A 16,087-nucleotide genomic window follows, 5' to 3' on the forward strand; every position below is an offset into this window, starting at 1 on the left:
AAACTGGTTTAAATACACCAGCTTTTATAAACCACCCCAGGAAAATGCTCTGGGGCAGGAGATTGGGTCTGACTCCCATTCCACACCCCAGCCAGGGGGCACAGAACCATTTCTCTCTCTTATTGGCAGCGGCTGCATGGCCCTTCACCTTCTTCCTGACTTTCCGTGCTGTCTGGGGGGGTTGGAGGAAGGGGAGGGAGCAGCACTTTGTCAGGCAGATTAATTTATTAAGTGTGTTAGGTCCAATCTGCCGCTGGGGAGAGAGTGCACTTGGCAGCGGTGCAGCCCAGCAGATCGAATCATATTGAGATTACCCTAGAAATGTTTCAGCGGTTTCTTGTAAATGAGATATTGTGGTGCTGTGCTCTGCATCACCCCTGTGAGTTACTCTGCTTCGGAGCATCCTCTGAAATCTTCTGCCTTGGTTTGTTCCCATCAAGAAGGTGTTTGATTCACCCTTCTCATTTACAAGAGTGAATAATTAAAACATCAGCTCAGGAAGCTTCTTATGTCTTTCCTCTCACCCACCTTTAGATTTGACCTAATGGGTAGATTTCTGCGTAGGGGCATTCTTTGCTCTAAGTCCACGTTTGTGGGTGAAAATTGTTCAGTGGGAGTTAGTACCACTCACTGAGGGCATTCCTATGACTGCACTTCCCATTTAGTAGCTGTCCTTGCAAAAAAAACCCAAACATACTTCCTTGGAAGAAAGAATACTGCAATTTATAATGCATATGAAATTATGTTGTGTTTTTATTTTGCTAATACAAATTCCTAGATACTCTGAAGTCAAAGAGTAAGGTTTCAGAAGATGAAGGAGCCCATAATACTCAGAGACATCAATCACGTTACACCTTACAAGTGTGTGGCCAGGAACACCCTATTTTAGTGAAATACCTTTAAACTTCCTCACTGTTTTTAACGCCATGGGGCTGAGGCATTTTCTGGCACAGTACCGGCTGCAGGGGATTTCACCAGCCGTACCTTGGTGGTCCCTTCCCTGCCAGCATGGCCAGTGCAACGCATCATCCCACCCTTTCTCAGTGCATTAATCCCAAATATACGGGGCTGTGATTGCCATGACTGTCTCAACCCTGAGCGCTACTTTGCTAGGCTTATGGGAGATGAGCCCCATCGATCTGCGGAACACCGGCTGAATGGCACTTGGGACTGATGCACTCACCAGCATCTTGCTGCCTTCACCTGATGATTTATGAAGCAGGAAGGTAATTCACAATCCTGCGCTGTGGCTTGCAGAGCAGGAGGAGCTTCTCGAGCTGGCCTCCATATGCTCTGAAACAGAAATGTTGACTTTGTGTTCAAGCATCTGCCATATATAAAGCCTCCTTTGCTGTGGTAAATTGCAGCAAAAAGTAATACAGTTTAAATTGTTTCTTCTAAATTATCAGACTGTCAAAATTCTTGTTTTAATTAAAAGCAGGGAGACGACCGCAACCACAGCAGAGTGACCCAAGAGCCTCTGCCTTCCTAAGCAAGTGCCCCACAACCAGAGCTGTCAGATGAAGGCAATTACTTCCCTAGCGTAAAATTTTATCACAGTGGAATTCACTTAAGTATTTCAGAAAGCTCAATCAAACTGCAGCTAGAAATCTTTCACTGAGGAAAAAAGTGCCAGGATCATTAATAGGGTTAATGCTCCATCAACCTTGCATTTGTTAATGGGTATGTTTAGGGCATGAGCAGAACCTCATCTGGGGAAATGTCATGTGAGCTACAAAGACAGTTTATGTTTGGTGCGATTTTATGAATTACACACTGTCCCTCTCTTCAGGCTGATTTAATTGGCTTTGTTGGTCAAAGCAAACCGTATTCTCCATGGTGGCAATGAGCACCTTGTACTCCTGTGGTCGTTACAATAAACATATGTGATGGTGAGCGAGACTGAAATGATGGGACACTGTCTTATACACCACCCACCCTAATGCAGTGCTCCTCTCCCCATGAAAATCCCACACCAACTCCTTTCTGGTCCCTAGAATAAAATCTGCAATGATGTCATGCACCTTAGTTGTAGAAAGACTTTTTTAAAAATGCATATTTTAAAGAAAAGACTTTAAAAATGCATATCAGCCCTGGGAAGACTCACACGGTGTTGTGCCCCACCAGTTCCCAGCTATAATCATGTACAGACGTAAAATACTGACTCTGTGCCATAGAAGCAGTGTCAGTGGGCACCTTGGCATTGGTACTGTGTGGAAGACCCACGGCTCTCATGAGGCGTAGCAGTAGGTTATCAAAGCTGAAATATTTGGGGAGATGGTGGTTGTGTGTTTGCTCACTGCTTGTGATTTCTCATGCCTTTGCTGAGAAAAGTGGGTTTTCATTTTCTTCACACCTCCCCACATTTATATGGGAAACATACAGCAAAAAAAAAAACAAACCAGCCTAGGCTGCAAATATTAGAATATTGGATGTAAAGACAACTGGTGGCTACAGCATTAAGGATTATGATGATGGTCTTATGGCTGCAGAGAGGGCTTCACAAAACTCTGCAGCCATTTGGGCTAGCCCGAAGCCCCTTTTTACTTCACCTCCCTGCAGTTTCTCCACTGATGTGAGTGCTTGCACCGAGGTCAGAGCGATGGGCAGCAGAGTCAGTTCACACCTAGTTTAAGATGCATTTTTGCAATGCATTTTGGTTAGAAAGTGGTGATACCAGAACTGAAAGAGGCGTCAGGATTGCTACCACCCCTTGCTTCATCTCCTATTCCCTGCACCTGCATTGTGGCTGAGGATGAAGAGCTGTAGTGCAGAAGGCATAGGTTCCACGTCTCTCCCATAGCACATCAGTAATCCAGGCACAAACCTGTTCCCAAGCCCAGACTTCTGAGGTACCAGTTAGAGACACTGAAAATTCATTGCTTTGTATTAACTGCCCTTAATTCTGTCATTTTCATTTGGACATAAACCTGTTCAAGTCATGCACAGCCCTACTTGCAGCAGACTTTGGTCCTGGAAATGTAACATGTCATGAGTTTCCAGTCTGCTGCTGTCTTGTGTTGCAGAACTGAAAAACAAAGTTGTATTTCTTGGAGGGAAGGATTTCTGTCATCTGGCCCAAACGTCCCCAACTTTGCTTTGCATTGCCTCTGAAGTCAGCCTCGTTGGAAAGCTCTGGGGTGCTGCTGCTGCAGGGCTCCGCCATAACCACCATGGGATGCTGTGTGGTGCAGAAACCCCACCAGCAGTTGCTGGACCACAGCTATACCTCAGTAAACCTTGTTGAATTTGCTTTACAGCTTCCTTGGGGAAAAGAGAGAAAATACCACTAGGACAGAGGCACTGGCAGATGGCATGGCTTTGAAAGGGGGTGAATAAGATACCTGGTCCTGCTGGTGTTCATCAGCAGGGCTGGCCACAGGCTTTCCAAGTCAGCAATCTTTTTCTTTTCCTGCCAGAAAATGCTAATTTGACAAAATAGGAAATTCAGCATTGATAGACAGATTTTATCCAGAATGTGGCCAAAAACTACAGTCTTTGGTGTGGTTTGATACAGCTTTTTGGCTTAGGAGGTCCACGCCGTGCGCTGTGGTGCTGAAACAATTCCCACCAGCCTTAGGAAAATGCAGCACTATTAAAAGGGCACTTGAAATTCCCACAGTTAATGTTTTTGAGGAATTTAATCTTGTGGGACATTTTGCTTTTTCATTCCATCTGGGGATAAAAGAAAATTTTGAAGTGTCCTAAGTCTCATGAAACAGAAATTCTGTGGTTTTGATTTTTCTCCATTCCTCTCCCTGTGAAGTATTTGTGTAACTCATCAGTAATAAGTAGACTAACTTTCTCACTCAGTCTAAAACTTTTAAGTCACACTTCACATTTGTTGTGTGTCTGAGAGATCCGTGTATACATATTGCATATAAAATTGCATGTATCTGGTATGTCTTAAGTAGACCCAGAATAATTATTTTTAACATTTAATATTATCTAATAGCATTTCAAATTACATATAACAACCATATTTGTGTATTAAAAAAAAAAGGAAAAGTTACTAGAATGTAAGTATTTCAGTGGAATTTTGAAAACTAAATGTTGTGTTAAAGTTACTATATTTTTAAATGTCAAAAGAATTACTAGTGAATGTGATTATAATGAAATGTTGCTCTTGTTGTTATGGCAACTAACTTTAAAAACTGCTCTGAAGGGTGACGAATTACACAGTGCCATTTTGGTTAGCCTTTTTTTATAGTTTTCCATCATTTTATGTTTGAAGAATTTTGAACAGCTAGCACTAGTGTTGTTTTTAAGCACTTCTCTCAAACCTTTAGCTGCACCTTTATAACTGCACTATATTATCGAGTAATACATATTTTTCAGGCTGAGTAAATATCATTTCTACGTCATCAATGTGGATCATTGTCATTATCTTCATCTTTCAATAATTAACATGTGGCCATGCCAACGTTTTGCCAGCTTCTCTGCTATGCTGTGCTGTTGCCAGTATCAGGTTAATTAATGTATTGGGTGTACACACCTGAAGGCTGCATATTACCAAGCTGAGCTCTCAGCTGTGCAGTGACTTTGCTGTGTGGCAGCAAAAAAATTTCACCGATGCCGGCATGCGCTCAGAAATGTGACTGCAGCTTAGATGGGTGTATTTCACAGGTCTCCGCGTAGCTGGTTTGCAGCAGAAGAAACCTAATGACAATAGCTCATCTGATGTATTCAGTCCAGCCCCTCTGGACAAGCCCCACCAAAACGTGCTGCAGAGCTCAGCCCAGGGCAGCCATGAAGGTAAGGTAGAGCTTGCAGAAGCGAGCGGGAGATATTTTTGTACAGGTGGATGCACGGGAAGGAGTCTCTGGGACCCATCCCTCCTTCAAAGGAGAAATTATAAGAATGGTTTATTTTTTTTCCTCCATTGAATTTAGCAGAGATACAAGGGCACGGTCCTTGTAACACAACCATTGGATAGCCCCAAGCTCAGCACCTCTAGTCCAATATTAAGGAAACCAGAGTGGTTGGAGAGACTTCATACAGAAGAGGTAAATCAGCCTGTCTGAGGGAGGTATTTCTGAACTGATATTACGCTCAGTGACCTTCTACCCTTGGAAAGCGCAGTGTGCCTGCGGCGAGGTGTTGGTATGGGTATCAGTTGCCTCTCCTGTCATAACATAAAAAATAAACTACACTCTGCTGCTATTAGCATCCGTCGGGAGGTGAAAAACTTGTTGAATGATAGTAGGTGGACAGAGTAAAACCTGCTTTTTTGTATCCAGTGTTGTTGAGTCAGCTCTGGTGATGAGCACATCCCAGACATGGCACATCCTGCAGCACTCCTGGGCTCATGTGTGGGGGCTCCTGCCCTCCCAGCTACCAAAACCATGGAGGTGGACTTGGCTGAGTTTTACTTTGAGGGGTTAATTTATATTTAATTCCTCCTGTGCATGGGAAAGGTCCTGTCTAAGAGCTGTCCCAAACAGGAATTTCCGTATCTCCTAGCAAGGGATTAGAGAAATTCATGAGACAGGATCATGGCTTGCGTGCTGAGATACTTTATGGCAAGGGGCAGGTTACATGGTCTCGTGCTCCTGGTTTTGCTGGGTGACTATGCACTTTACAAAGTGCATGTTTGGTCCAGGGAGCAGAGACCCTCCTCGCCCAGCTGAGACATCCAACACCAGTGAAATTTGCAGAACTCCTTGCCCGAGGAGGAAACTGTGGGATACCAGAAACGATTGATTTTTTAAAAATTATTTTTAATGAGAGAATGCGAATATATAGCATTGGGAAGGAATTCATAACAGAAATTATATAAACCCTCAGGCTTCCAAGTGTAAACCAAGCTCTAAATTACAGGCTTCAGGAAGAAATATTCTGACATACTTTCCTGTCTGTCGTATATTCCTTGTGACTAACTCGGGGTAATAGCTGTTTTGTAGTCAGGCTGTAGATCAAAACTGGAGCAGATTCCATAGGACAGTATGGGAGAGTGCAGAGTGATAAATGACATCTGTTCCCATCCAGCACCGTTTCTCATTATGTATCTGATAAGTTTCTGTTGCAAAGGGCATGTTTCCATGGTAATGCTGTATGGCACAAGCACCCTAAACTTCCCACTTAGGTTAATGCTTTGTATTACCGTGAAGAAATTAGCTGTTTGGTGCAGGTCACTGGTGCCAGCCTGTCCATCTGTCTGGCTGTGTCTGCTTGTTGCCTGCCGAGGTCAGCGAAACAGCTGCTGTTTCTAACTGGCACAATTTGTACAATCTCCTCTTCTGTCTCAGGGTGAAGTCTGGTGGTCCTACAGCCAGAAGCTGGGTTTTGGCACAATTCAGGTCTCAGAGTTCAAAGCAGCAAATCTATCCAATTACCTCCCTTGTGGTACAACCATACAGACATAGATGCGGTTACAAAGAGGACACTGCACTGGTGGTGGGAGCAGATGGCACCCAAAGGGAGAGAGCCCTGGGGTGGCCGCTGGTGAGGAGCAGGTCTGCCGGCTGCATGGAGAGGTCACCCAACACTAAGGCCACTGTGGCAAGACCTAGGGAATAAGTCAGCAGCTTCCAAACCCTGAGGCTTTTTGGAAGCGCAATGTACAAATGAGTTGCCCAAGACATTTGAACCTCCATTAGGTGGGAGGAAATGCAGAGGAGAGGGATGTGACAGCACAGCCCCTGTCCTTAATTCTGCCTCTAAACCCCTTTTGTCCCAAAAATAGGCAGGACTCAAGTGCTTTCTTTTACACGTGGTCTTTTATTTAATGTCCAAGGCTGATGCACAAGCTCATCTCCTGCAGGTGGCAATGCAGCATTGGTTGGGCACTTTTGGCATGAGCATGGGAAGCACAACCTGCTATGATACCATCATTGGGTCAGGGAAAGAGGGTATGGAGGTACTGAAATGTTTTTCAGTCTCCATTTGGGTGTAATTAAGCACTCACTGGAGCACAGTAAGGTCACAGGGATGGTTCTGACACCATCATCTGGAAAGGTGACTCAAAGGTTAGAACTTGTCCTTGAGTGAATATTCAGTGGAGAAAAACCTTAAGTGAAACAGTGGGCCCACGTGAAAACAGCTGTCCTGGATCCCAGCTGAGCCATCCAGTTGCTAGGCTTTCAGCTGCCATCGCTTTTTCTCTCTGGCAGCATATTTACTTATTCATGTAAAGTCAGCCATTGGAGACCATGGGCAGGTCTTTATCTCTCATCTCCCATCTTCTCCTTTGAGCCTGGTCCTTGTGTCAGCCCTCAAGATGGCAGCTCAGACTTAAAATTTAGCCTCACGAACAAGGGAGAGGAGCCCACCTCATAATGGCCCTGGGCTGCTGGAAAATGCAGGGTTTTGCTGCATGCTTGTGGCTGTCTCCAGGAGTTTTGAGGGTCTCCAGCTATTCTGAGGTCCTCTGAGGACCGTGCTTGGTCTGATATCTCACAGCCTCTCATCCTGGTGAGAATAGATCAAATGCAGACTCCTGACACCTCCTACGCTCTTGGCTGCAGCTATAAAACGTTGTTACTTACAGGGAAAGCTGGAGTTTTCCTTCTGACGTGATGACAAGGATCAGTTTTTCTCCCCATGGTAGTGCTGTTCACATTTGCTTACACTGAAGAGTAAAATGTGGTGTTGTGAACACAGCTATAAATACCTTGAATGTCTTGCAACACAAGAAGATAACTTACTGACACATCCATCACTTATGCTTGGATTACTTTGACCAGCTGTGCTTTATGCACCTTCTCTTAAGAAAAAATTGATTTTCAGATATGCATAGGCTGTGCTTTTAGCTTATGTATAATGCAAATGAGGGGAGAAGCTAGCTAGAAGCAAAATCAGAGTTTAGATTGGCTGTTTATAAGGGCGACATTTCCTTAAAGGACTTTTTTTTTACTCCGCACATCACAGAGATTTTAAATCCTCATCGACTTCTGAAAACACAGCTCTGGGAGGACAAAGGATGATATATTCTTAACGAGTATGTAGAGTATAGTAGTTTTAAAGACAATAAATGCAAGGTCGTATTAGGGCAAAAAACAGTTAATTACCCACTTCATTATTGTCAAGGTTAATACAGTATTTGAGCGCCGGTGTTTTTCATCTCCTTTTGGAAACAAGGCAAGACAGCATTTCTTACAGACAGATCCATTATAGCTTATCACTGGAGGACAGATGGCTACAGAAACACCATGAAGGATGTCTACTGTCACCGGGCTCCAGAGCAAACGCCAAACCTGTCCAGAGCGCAATGGAAATCAAATGAGAGCTACAGCCTCAGAGTACCACACTGTAATCGACAGAGATTGCGCCCCATTGATTTCAATGTATGTCCGTAATGGTAGCATAAAATTTACTGCACTCCTTCATCTATTGTAACATTGATCCCTCCTAAATTGCATAATGTGCTGATAAACGTCCTTCAATAACCATTGGGTATCGACTACAGCAAATCCCATCTTTCCATGGTGAACCCAGTGAAAGCTGCACCTGTGGTAGGGCTCAATCTGTTTTTCATGCATGCTGGGGTGTTACACAGGTTTCCATTACATGATCTCAATAGACAGAAATAAAGGCTTCATAAATCTTAGTCCAGCATCCTTTGCAAATAATGCTTTGCTTTTAACTACCTACTTTACCTGCAGCAACTCTGAAAATTCCTTAAAAATTTGGAGACCAGTAAACAATTAAAAGAAATTAGGGGAAAAATCTATATAAATAGATATAGACTATATTTTTAAAAATAATTCCCTCCTTCTATGGAAACATGAGGGTTTTTTTTTCAGTTTATAAAGCCTTTAAAAATTCAAAAACTAGCCTAATTCCTATGAAACTAATTACCAGGTGTTTATGTCACTTTTGATGTAGCCTTTTTCTGTTATAAATTCTTTCAAGGTTTTTGTTTTGCTTTTTAAGTTATAGCTAGAATTTCCCATCTTTTGTGATTCCTGCCGTTGTATTTCAGTCCCAGGAGGTTTTCCCTTTGCTCGCCCATGCAGCACACAGCCTGCTGATGCAGTAACTGGAGCTCACATTCCCAAACCGAGGCCCCCCCATATCAGCATATTGGGTCTTTCCACTGCAGTCATACCTTTGAACCTGGGTACCTCTAGCCCTGGTGCTAATGTTAGGCTTTCGGGTTTGGGAATTTGGGCAGTGGTTATGGCAGTTCTCAATCTCTGGCTTCTTTCTGCAAATCCTGTGCTTCCAGGAAGGCTGTGGGTGCTGGCAACTCCCCGGCACACACTTTCTCTGTAGTAAATGACTTCAGGACAGGTTAACATGGCACAAGATATGTTTTATTCTTCATAACATCTTCTTTTATTTTATATTTTAATTTTGATGCTTTGCATCCTGAAAGAGCAATTACTCTTATTACTCTTACAGAATGATACCTGCTTTGGGGTATTGCTTTGGTTTTTAAGCCTAGTAAATTGTTCTGTCTATCAGGGAGGCACCCACTGAATTTCAGATTAGTGTATAAACATCTTAAGTTCTATTCAGATTGCAAGATACTTGACAATACAGCATATTTCCCAGGGTCTCAGTGAAATACACCCTAAATTATCTGCTCTATGGACACTACTGTTCTTTTGATAGGAATAACCATAGGTGTTTCCTTGAAAAAATCAAGCTCTTATAAGCCATCTGATTTAGCCAGAGGGGCATCTCACCAAGGTGTATGTCCTTTCATATAAGGGAAGCGTTGAATTTAAAAACAAAGCAAACAGAAACGTTGTTGTTGTTAATAATAATAAATAATCATAGTAATTGATAATAATTTTTATTAATAGTAATAAAACACTGACTAGTCTGTAGAAAATGTGCTTCTAGGATAAGTAAGTTTCATCCTCCCTTTGTGCTGGCCCTTTTAATTTACTCGCAGAGAGGAGCCTGGAGCAAATAGGAATTAAAGCCATCACCCTTGCAAGTCAGTGTTTGCCAGTGGTTGTCCTCCACGTGCTGGGAGAAAACAAAAGGGTTTTCGTTCTTAAGCCCCTTAACTTCATCAGTCGGGATGAGACAGCACTCGGGTCCCAGAGCTAACCAAGACTGCTTCATCAGACTGGGGCTTCGGTGGCAAATGATTTTTTTTTTTTTTTGGAAAATTGGAGTTTCTTACAAGACCATTTTACTATTAGTACTTTTCTTAAAATCTCGTAATCAAAAAGGTGGCTCCCAAGCATGCAGCTGTCTGCAGAAAATCCCTAATCTGCAGGGTTTTGTCATCAATCAATTCCCTAACACATAAACCCTCAACTGCATTCTTCTAAATCTCCCCTCTGAAGGTATCTAAAAATCCTGCTTCCCCAGAGCATCTGCTTGGCGGAATAGAAGGACAGCTCTTTCCTATAACTGAAGAGGCTACTCTGCTCCCAGGGGCTCCCTCTGGCTCCAAGGTCTTTTTGCGGAGGCGCAAGGCAGGTTGCTCCAGGAAACCTCTCCTTTGTGAAGGCCAGTCCCACAGAGAGTATTCCTTGGCATGCATTTGCACAGAGGAAGCAGGGTGGCAGTTGGGTATTTCAAATCTTGTTTTCAATTATAAGCATTTCATTGTTGAATGTTGCTGGTTTATTATGTGATAATTAAATATGAATGATCACGCAGTCTTCCTGCCAAAGGGGCTGTAGCCAAATGAAACCAATTCTTCTCGTCTTGCTGAATGGCTTCAGAGGTGAAAGGAGTGATCTATTTGCTGTTCCTTATTTTCGCTGTCCTATTGTTTCAGTATCACTAGCTTCAAAATAGCAAACTAGGCAAGTAATTGCGGACATAAATCAGAGCAGGGATCAGTGTGAGGTCAGGACTGCTTTGCTTGTAGCCTGGCTTTTCTCAGCTGCCTTTTGCTGAATAACACAGTACATTGCTGTTAATTTGTGAAAAAGTTATTTTATTAGTGATGAAATGCTTATTTTGACAAAGTTTGAGCCCCTGCATGCTTTCAAGCAGGGGTTGAGCAGCCTCACTGTGCCTGGAGCAGAGCCTCCTCTGTCAGCATTGCAATGAATGAAGGTCCAGTGGCCAGGCTGGATGCCACGGTCAGCGTCCGATATCCCACAGTCGACATCTGATATGCCATGGTTGGTGTCTGATATGCCACAGTTGACGTGCAGCAGAGGCAGGCTGCAGCTCACAGAGGCACATCTCCTTGGGGTAACCACAGTGACTCTGTTCAACAAACTCGGCATGTAAATAAGATACAGCCTTAGATATTTAGCCGAAGCGAATCAGAAAAGCAAATGTGTTTTCAGTAGGGCCGCATTGATTTATGGCCCTGGCCCTTAATCTGTTCATCTTATTCTTGTGGGGCATTTATAAATGTGAAGCAGTGCTCAACGGGAGTCAACTGCTGAAAAATGGATGCAACCATGTGTTACAGTCTCCAGATGATACTAGTTAAAAATAATCAATCTTTCTTGGAGGAGAGCTGTAACCAAGCTCTGCTGGGAGCACCAGTGTTTTGGACAGAAAGGAGTAAGGATGGGCAGGAGGTTGTGGGCAGTCAATGGGAGCAAGTTCATATCTGTGGTGTTCCTACACACTTGTCATCCATGCCTGGGGTATCTATAGAGGACCTTGCAATATTAGGACAGAAACAGGGCCACCACCGCTGCCACCACGTGGCATCCATGATGTGGATGTCCCAAAGCCATGGCTGGGCACGGTGGTTTGCTGGATGCTGTGTATTGTCAGAAGGAGATGTAGTTAAGTATTTTTCCTCTTCCCCAAGTGTCTCTTATGCTAAGGTAACTAAGAGGTAATCCCTGGTAGTAATTCTGCTACCCAGGTACATACTATTTTGTAAAAAATAATCAAACCCCAGTGCCCACTAAACTATACGCTCCTTTCCATTCTGACAGTTTGTTAAAATAACATGTAGAAGTGACCGCTGAATTAATTTCATTTAGCTTATCCATACCCTGTAAATCAGATTCAGCCCAGCAGTTTGGCTTGATGTAGAGAACTGAGTAATAACAAATAAAAAGTAAGTAGTGGTTTGAAACATCTCTGCTGTTGGCTGCTGAGCACTCACCTCTTAAACTGGGCTTTTTAAGAGTGTCTTGGGGTTGCATGCTAAATCTTAGCTTATGATGTACACTGAATTTAACCCCTCTTTGTTTATTCATTTCTGCATATCCTATTGTAAGTATTTATTGAGATTTTTTTTTCCTAGCAATGGATTATTCTGAGATACGTGACTGAAGAACATAACACATCACTATTGGCATTTCTGGGTGAATCTCAGACTTTTTTTTCAGTGGTTTTCTTGGCCAGATATTAAATGAAAATTGGTATTTAATCGAAGCAATTTTTTATTCCCAGACTATTGTTAGAGGAAATAAGCCTCGAAAGGATACTTCAATCAACGGCCTGCTGGAAGAATTTGACAATATCTCGGTGACACGATCCAATTCTCTGCGGAAGGAAAGTCCTCCCACCCACCACCAAGGAAACGCAAACCATGTGCCGAGGCACCAGGAGGAAAATGGTTATATCACGTATTCCCAGTACTCCAGTGAGTCAGACACTACAACAGACTATGTCGTGGAAAAATATCAAGACAAGACTGTTTACGGGGAAGAGTTAGACAGGTACTACAAAGGGAGCTATGCCACCAAGCAGAATGGCCACATGATGAAGGTGACTTCCCGGGACATCTATTACTCAGAAGTGATGCCCCTGCAGTCAGAGCTCTCCAGGTTCCTCCCAGATTACCATGTGCACCTGGAAACAAAGCCCAAACCACTGGAATATGGCGGCCTAAAGCTGGAGTATCAGCGGATCCCCAGTGGATCTTCCCTGGACTACAGAGATCCCTTTCCTTACACACCATCCCGAGAGTCGGTGCAGAGCGAGTGCCCTAAGGAGAGGCTGGAGTACAGCGATGGTGACTGGGGTCATGGCCTGGGCAAGGATGACTACGACAGGAGGCCGAAGTCGTCCTACGTGGACCCAGCAAGCCCTCAGCCAGCGATGAGACAGAGGTCCAGGTCGGGCTCTGGACTGCAGGAGCCAGCCATGCCCTGTGGAGCAAGCGCTTTTAAAGCACACCAGCAAGGACACTCCTACAGCTCCTACACCTATCCCCGCTTGTCCGAAACTGTGGCAGGCATCCCCAAGGTAACATGACATCCCTGGTGACAGTGTTGCCAGGGCAGGAATCATCCTCTCCAAAATGGGAATACAAAAAATTAAGTGTTTGCAAAAAATTAAGGGCAAGGAGCCGTACTTGGGCACGTGATGCCAAACACGGCCGGTACCATCCCTGGGAGTTGCATGGTTGCCGCTTGGTGGGTGTGAAAACCCACCCACTTTACTCAGGTGTCTGAAAATGGATGTCAGGGACCCATGGATTTAAGATATTTATTAAAAGGCAGGTTTGGAGATGCCCATCTTCCAGGGGCTTTACTTGGGATTCCCCAAAACCCTGAGTTCTTTGGCAGTTTTTGTAGCTTTAGGAGTTCGTACACCTGTGCAGATCTCACTGAGGGGTGAGAAGCTGGTCTGGTTTGTATATCAGATACTTTTGTATTGGAATTGGCACCATACAAGGTTGAAACCTCTGTGTTTTAATATTTATATTGTATTTGTGCTGTATTTATATTACAAGGTTTATTAACCCTTTGCTGCTAATGAGAGTAGGGGTTTACCCATCTCCACGTTGTTTTTAAGCAGTGAGGTTAAATCAAAGCAGGTTATCTCACCCAAGATGTTTTAGATGTAGTAAAAATAAAGGGTTAAGGTGCAAAAAAGCATTTCAATCATGATACCTACAAGCAGCTCCTCTGCACAAACTTGTGGGCTGCTTTGCCTTTTCTAACTCATGAGGAATATTACCTGTACAAGCTGTCCTACACTACTTGCAATAGTTTGCTGTAACTGTTCAGTTAAGAGAATAACGCTTTTTGTACACATCTAGTCACATGACCTGATTAGACATCTAATATTCTGCAAGAGATGTTTTTCTTCAGTGTAGATTGCAGTGAACATTACCAAGTTCCCCTAGCAACAGGCACCAAGATGATAACTCATTTTTCCAGGGCTGAAATAGTCCTGGGTTGCCGTGACTTACCAAATGTGCTGAGGTAGGTAGCTTGGCAGGTGGTGAGATCCACTCTGCTCTTTAATGATGATCTAAACAGTGCATTTTCTTGCTGGCTCTGTGCACTGAGAACATGGTTCTGTCAAGCTGCAGACCCAAAAGAAGTCCCAGGTCCCTGCAAATCCGTGATAGCTCTATGCCAGCAGCATGCCTGTATCTTCCTTGCTTGTGGTTTGGCGACTTTGCTGATCCTGGAGTGCAGAGTTGCAACCAGTGTGCCATGGTATAGGGAGAGCGATGTGTTTTTATTCCACATTGCATTAAAGCACAGAGCTAGGCTTTGGACGTTGAGGATATGTCATGGGGGGAATAGAAACATTACCAGGCCTTTCCGGAGCTGGAGGTGTGGTGGGAGGGATGCACATGGGTAGCTAAACTGTGTGCAAGAGTGTGGCATTAAACATGGGTTCTGGAAGTTTTAAGAAAAGCCTGGGATGGGCTATCTCCCATTTCCTTCATTTAAAGCAATCATTTTGTCAGGATTTAGAAAGGAGAAGGACGAATCCAGTTAATTCATGGACTCTCTTGTGTCTGCTCCTGCCAGTTTTAAAGCATTCAATAGGGCAGAAGACAGAGGTATATTTTACAGGACTCAAAGCACTCCAGACACTTTGAAAAATATCCCATTAAAATGCAGTAACACCTTTTATTAAAAAAAAAAAAAAAAAATGAAGATGCCTCTGTGCAAGATTCATTGTGAGCTGTTCCTCTCCTCAGAGCATCAAAAACACTCCTACGGCCTTGGTGTATTGAAACTTGATGATTCACTGTTAAATGTAGCAGTTTCAATTCCCTAACCCGTCCACAGCTCCTGGAAGGGAATAGCAGTTTCTTGTCTTGGATGATTGCTGAAGAGTCTTCTTTTCAAGGAGGCATTAGTAAGATAATGGTTCATCTAATGGGCTTACAAAATGAGAATCGGGTCTCGAATCAGATATTTTGCAAATGAGATTGGCTTTCAAGTATAATTAAAAGGAGTAAAAAAGTAAGCAGTGAAAAAGTGTAGGCACAAATGCATGGCTTCAAAATGCACTTAACAAAGATGTTAATTTTGGCTTGTAAATGTGAAAAGCAGACTTGCTTCAGTATTATTTGCAAGTGATAGATGTCAGATAAGTCAAACATCTGCCCTGTTTCATCATCAGTGGTTTCAGAGGTATTATGTCAAAGACTTCCACTGTGCTGGGCTTGGCCACCGCCATACAGTGGGACCTTGTGCAGGAGGTGCAGGAAGCCAGAGGCTCAGATGTGGTTCCCTCCAATCCACCCCCATGTTACCCACCTGCTCTCCTACTCCTGCAGACTAACTCCAGTAACACTTGCATGGGGTTGCAGTGTTAGCCTCACACCACAGTGATCGTGTTCCACTTTGTTCAATGGAGTCTCCTCAATATTGTCACGTGATATCAAGCTCGTCCTGCAGGGCTGCTTATTTTTGGACACTGTACTGCATCTTTTCTTTTTACCCTCCTCTTCGTCGCAGGCAGCCCTCTTATCTTTTTGCACCAAATCCTATTATTTCAAAGCTCTTCTCCCTGTCATTTTTTGGTAGCAGCTCTCCTGTCCCTCCTCCAAGGGGCCCTGATTTCTGCTTTCCCCTTCCCTACTTCATACTGCTGTAACGTAGCAGAGGTCTCTGCCTAACCTGGCCACTGCTCAGCACCACCGTTTTCCTGCCGTGCATTTTGCAGGCACTCTGCACTAGGAGGACGTTTCCAGCCTAGTGAAGGCAGAGCCAAGCCTTTACTGTCAGAAACCTCCTTTTATTCCCAGTTTTCTCATTCACATGCCAGTAGCTTTCCACAAATGCTGCCTGTCACCGCCACATCTCAGAGATTTCCACTAGCGAAGCACCATCGTAACCTTTCCCTGTGCAGTCATCCCTTCCACACCTTTTACTTTGGCAAACCAAAATCTGTTTTGCCTTTACTGAAAGGCAAGCCCATCTCACCACGGGCTTGCTGCACCCCTAGGAGGGTATGGTCTCCGGCTGCAGGGCTGCAGCTGCTGTCTCTGCCGCAGTCT

The 16,087-nt window shown here is 43.9% G+C and overlaps 1 protein-coding gene across 2 annotated transcripts in view; it reads left to right on the plus strand.

The window, feature by feature from the left end:
• PAK5 (p21 (RAC1) activated kinase 5) overlaps positions 1-16,087 on the plus strand; it is a 91,603-nt gene that overhangs the window by 60,510 nt on the left and 15,006 nt on the right. For both annotated transcript variants that reach the window (XM_064446785.1, XM_064446786.1), the window contains one exon: positions 12,283-13,080. In XM_064446785.1, coding sequence (XP_064302855.1) covers positions 12,283-13,080 — 798 coding nt within the window. The remainder of the gene's footprint in view (positions 1-12,282; positions 13,081-16,087) is intronic.

Source organism: Phalacrocorax carbo, chromosome 3, assembly GCF_963921805.1.
Source record: "Phalacrocorax carbo chromosome 3, bPhaCar2.1, whole genome shotgun sequence".
Classification (NCBI taxonomy): domain Eukaryota; kingdom Metazoa; phylum Chordata; class Aves; order Suliformes; family Phalacrocoracidae; genus Phalacrocorax; species Phalacrocorax carbo.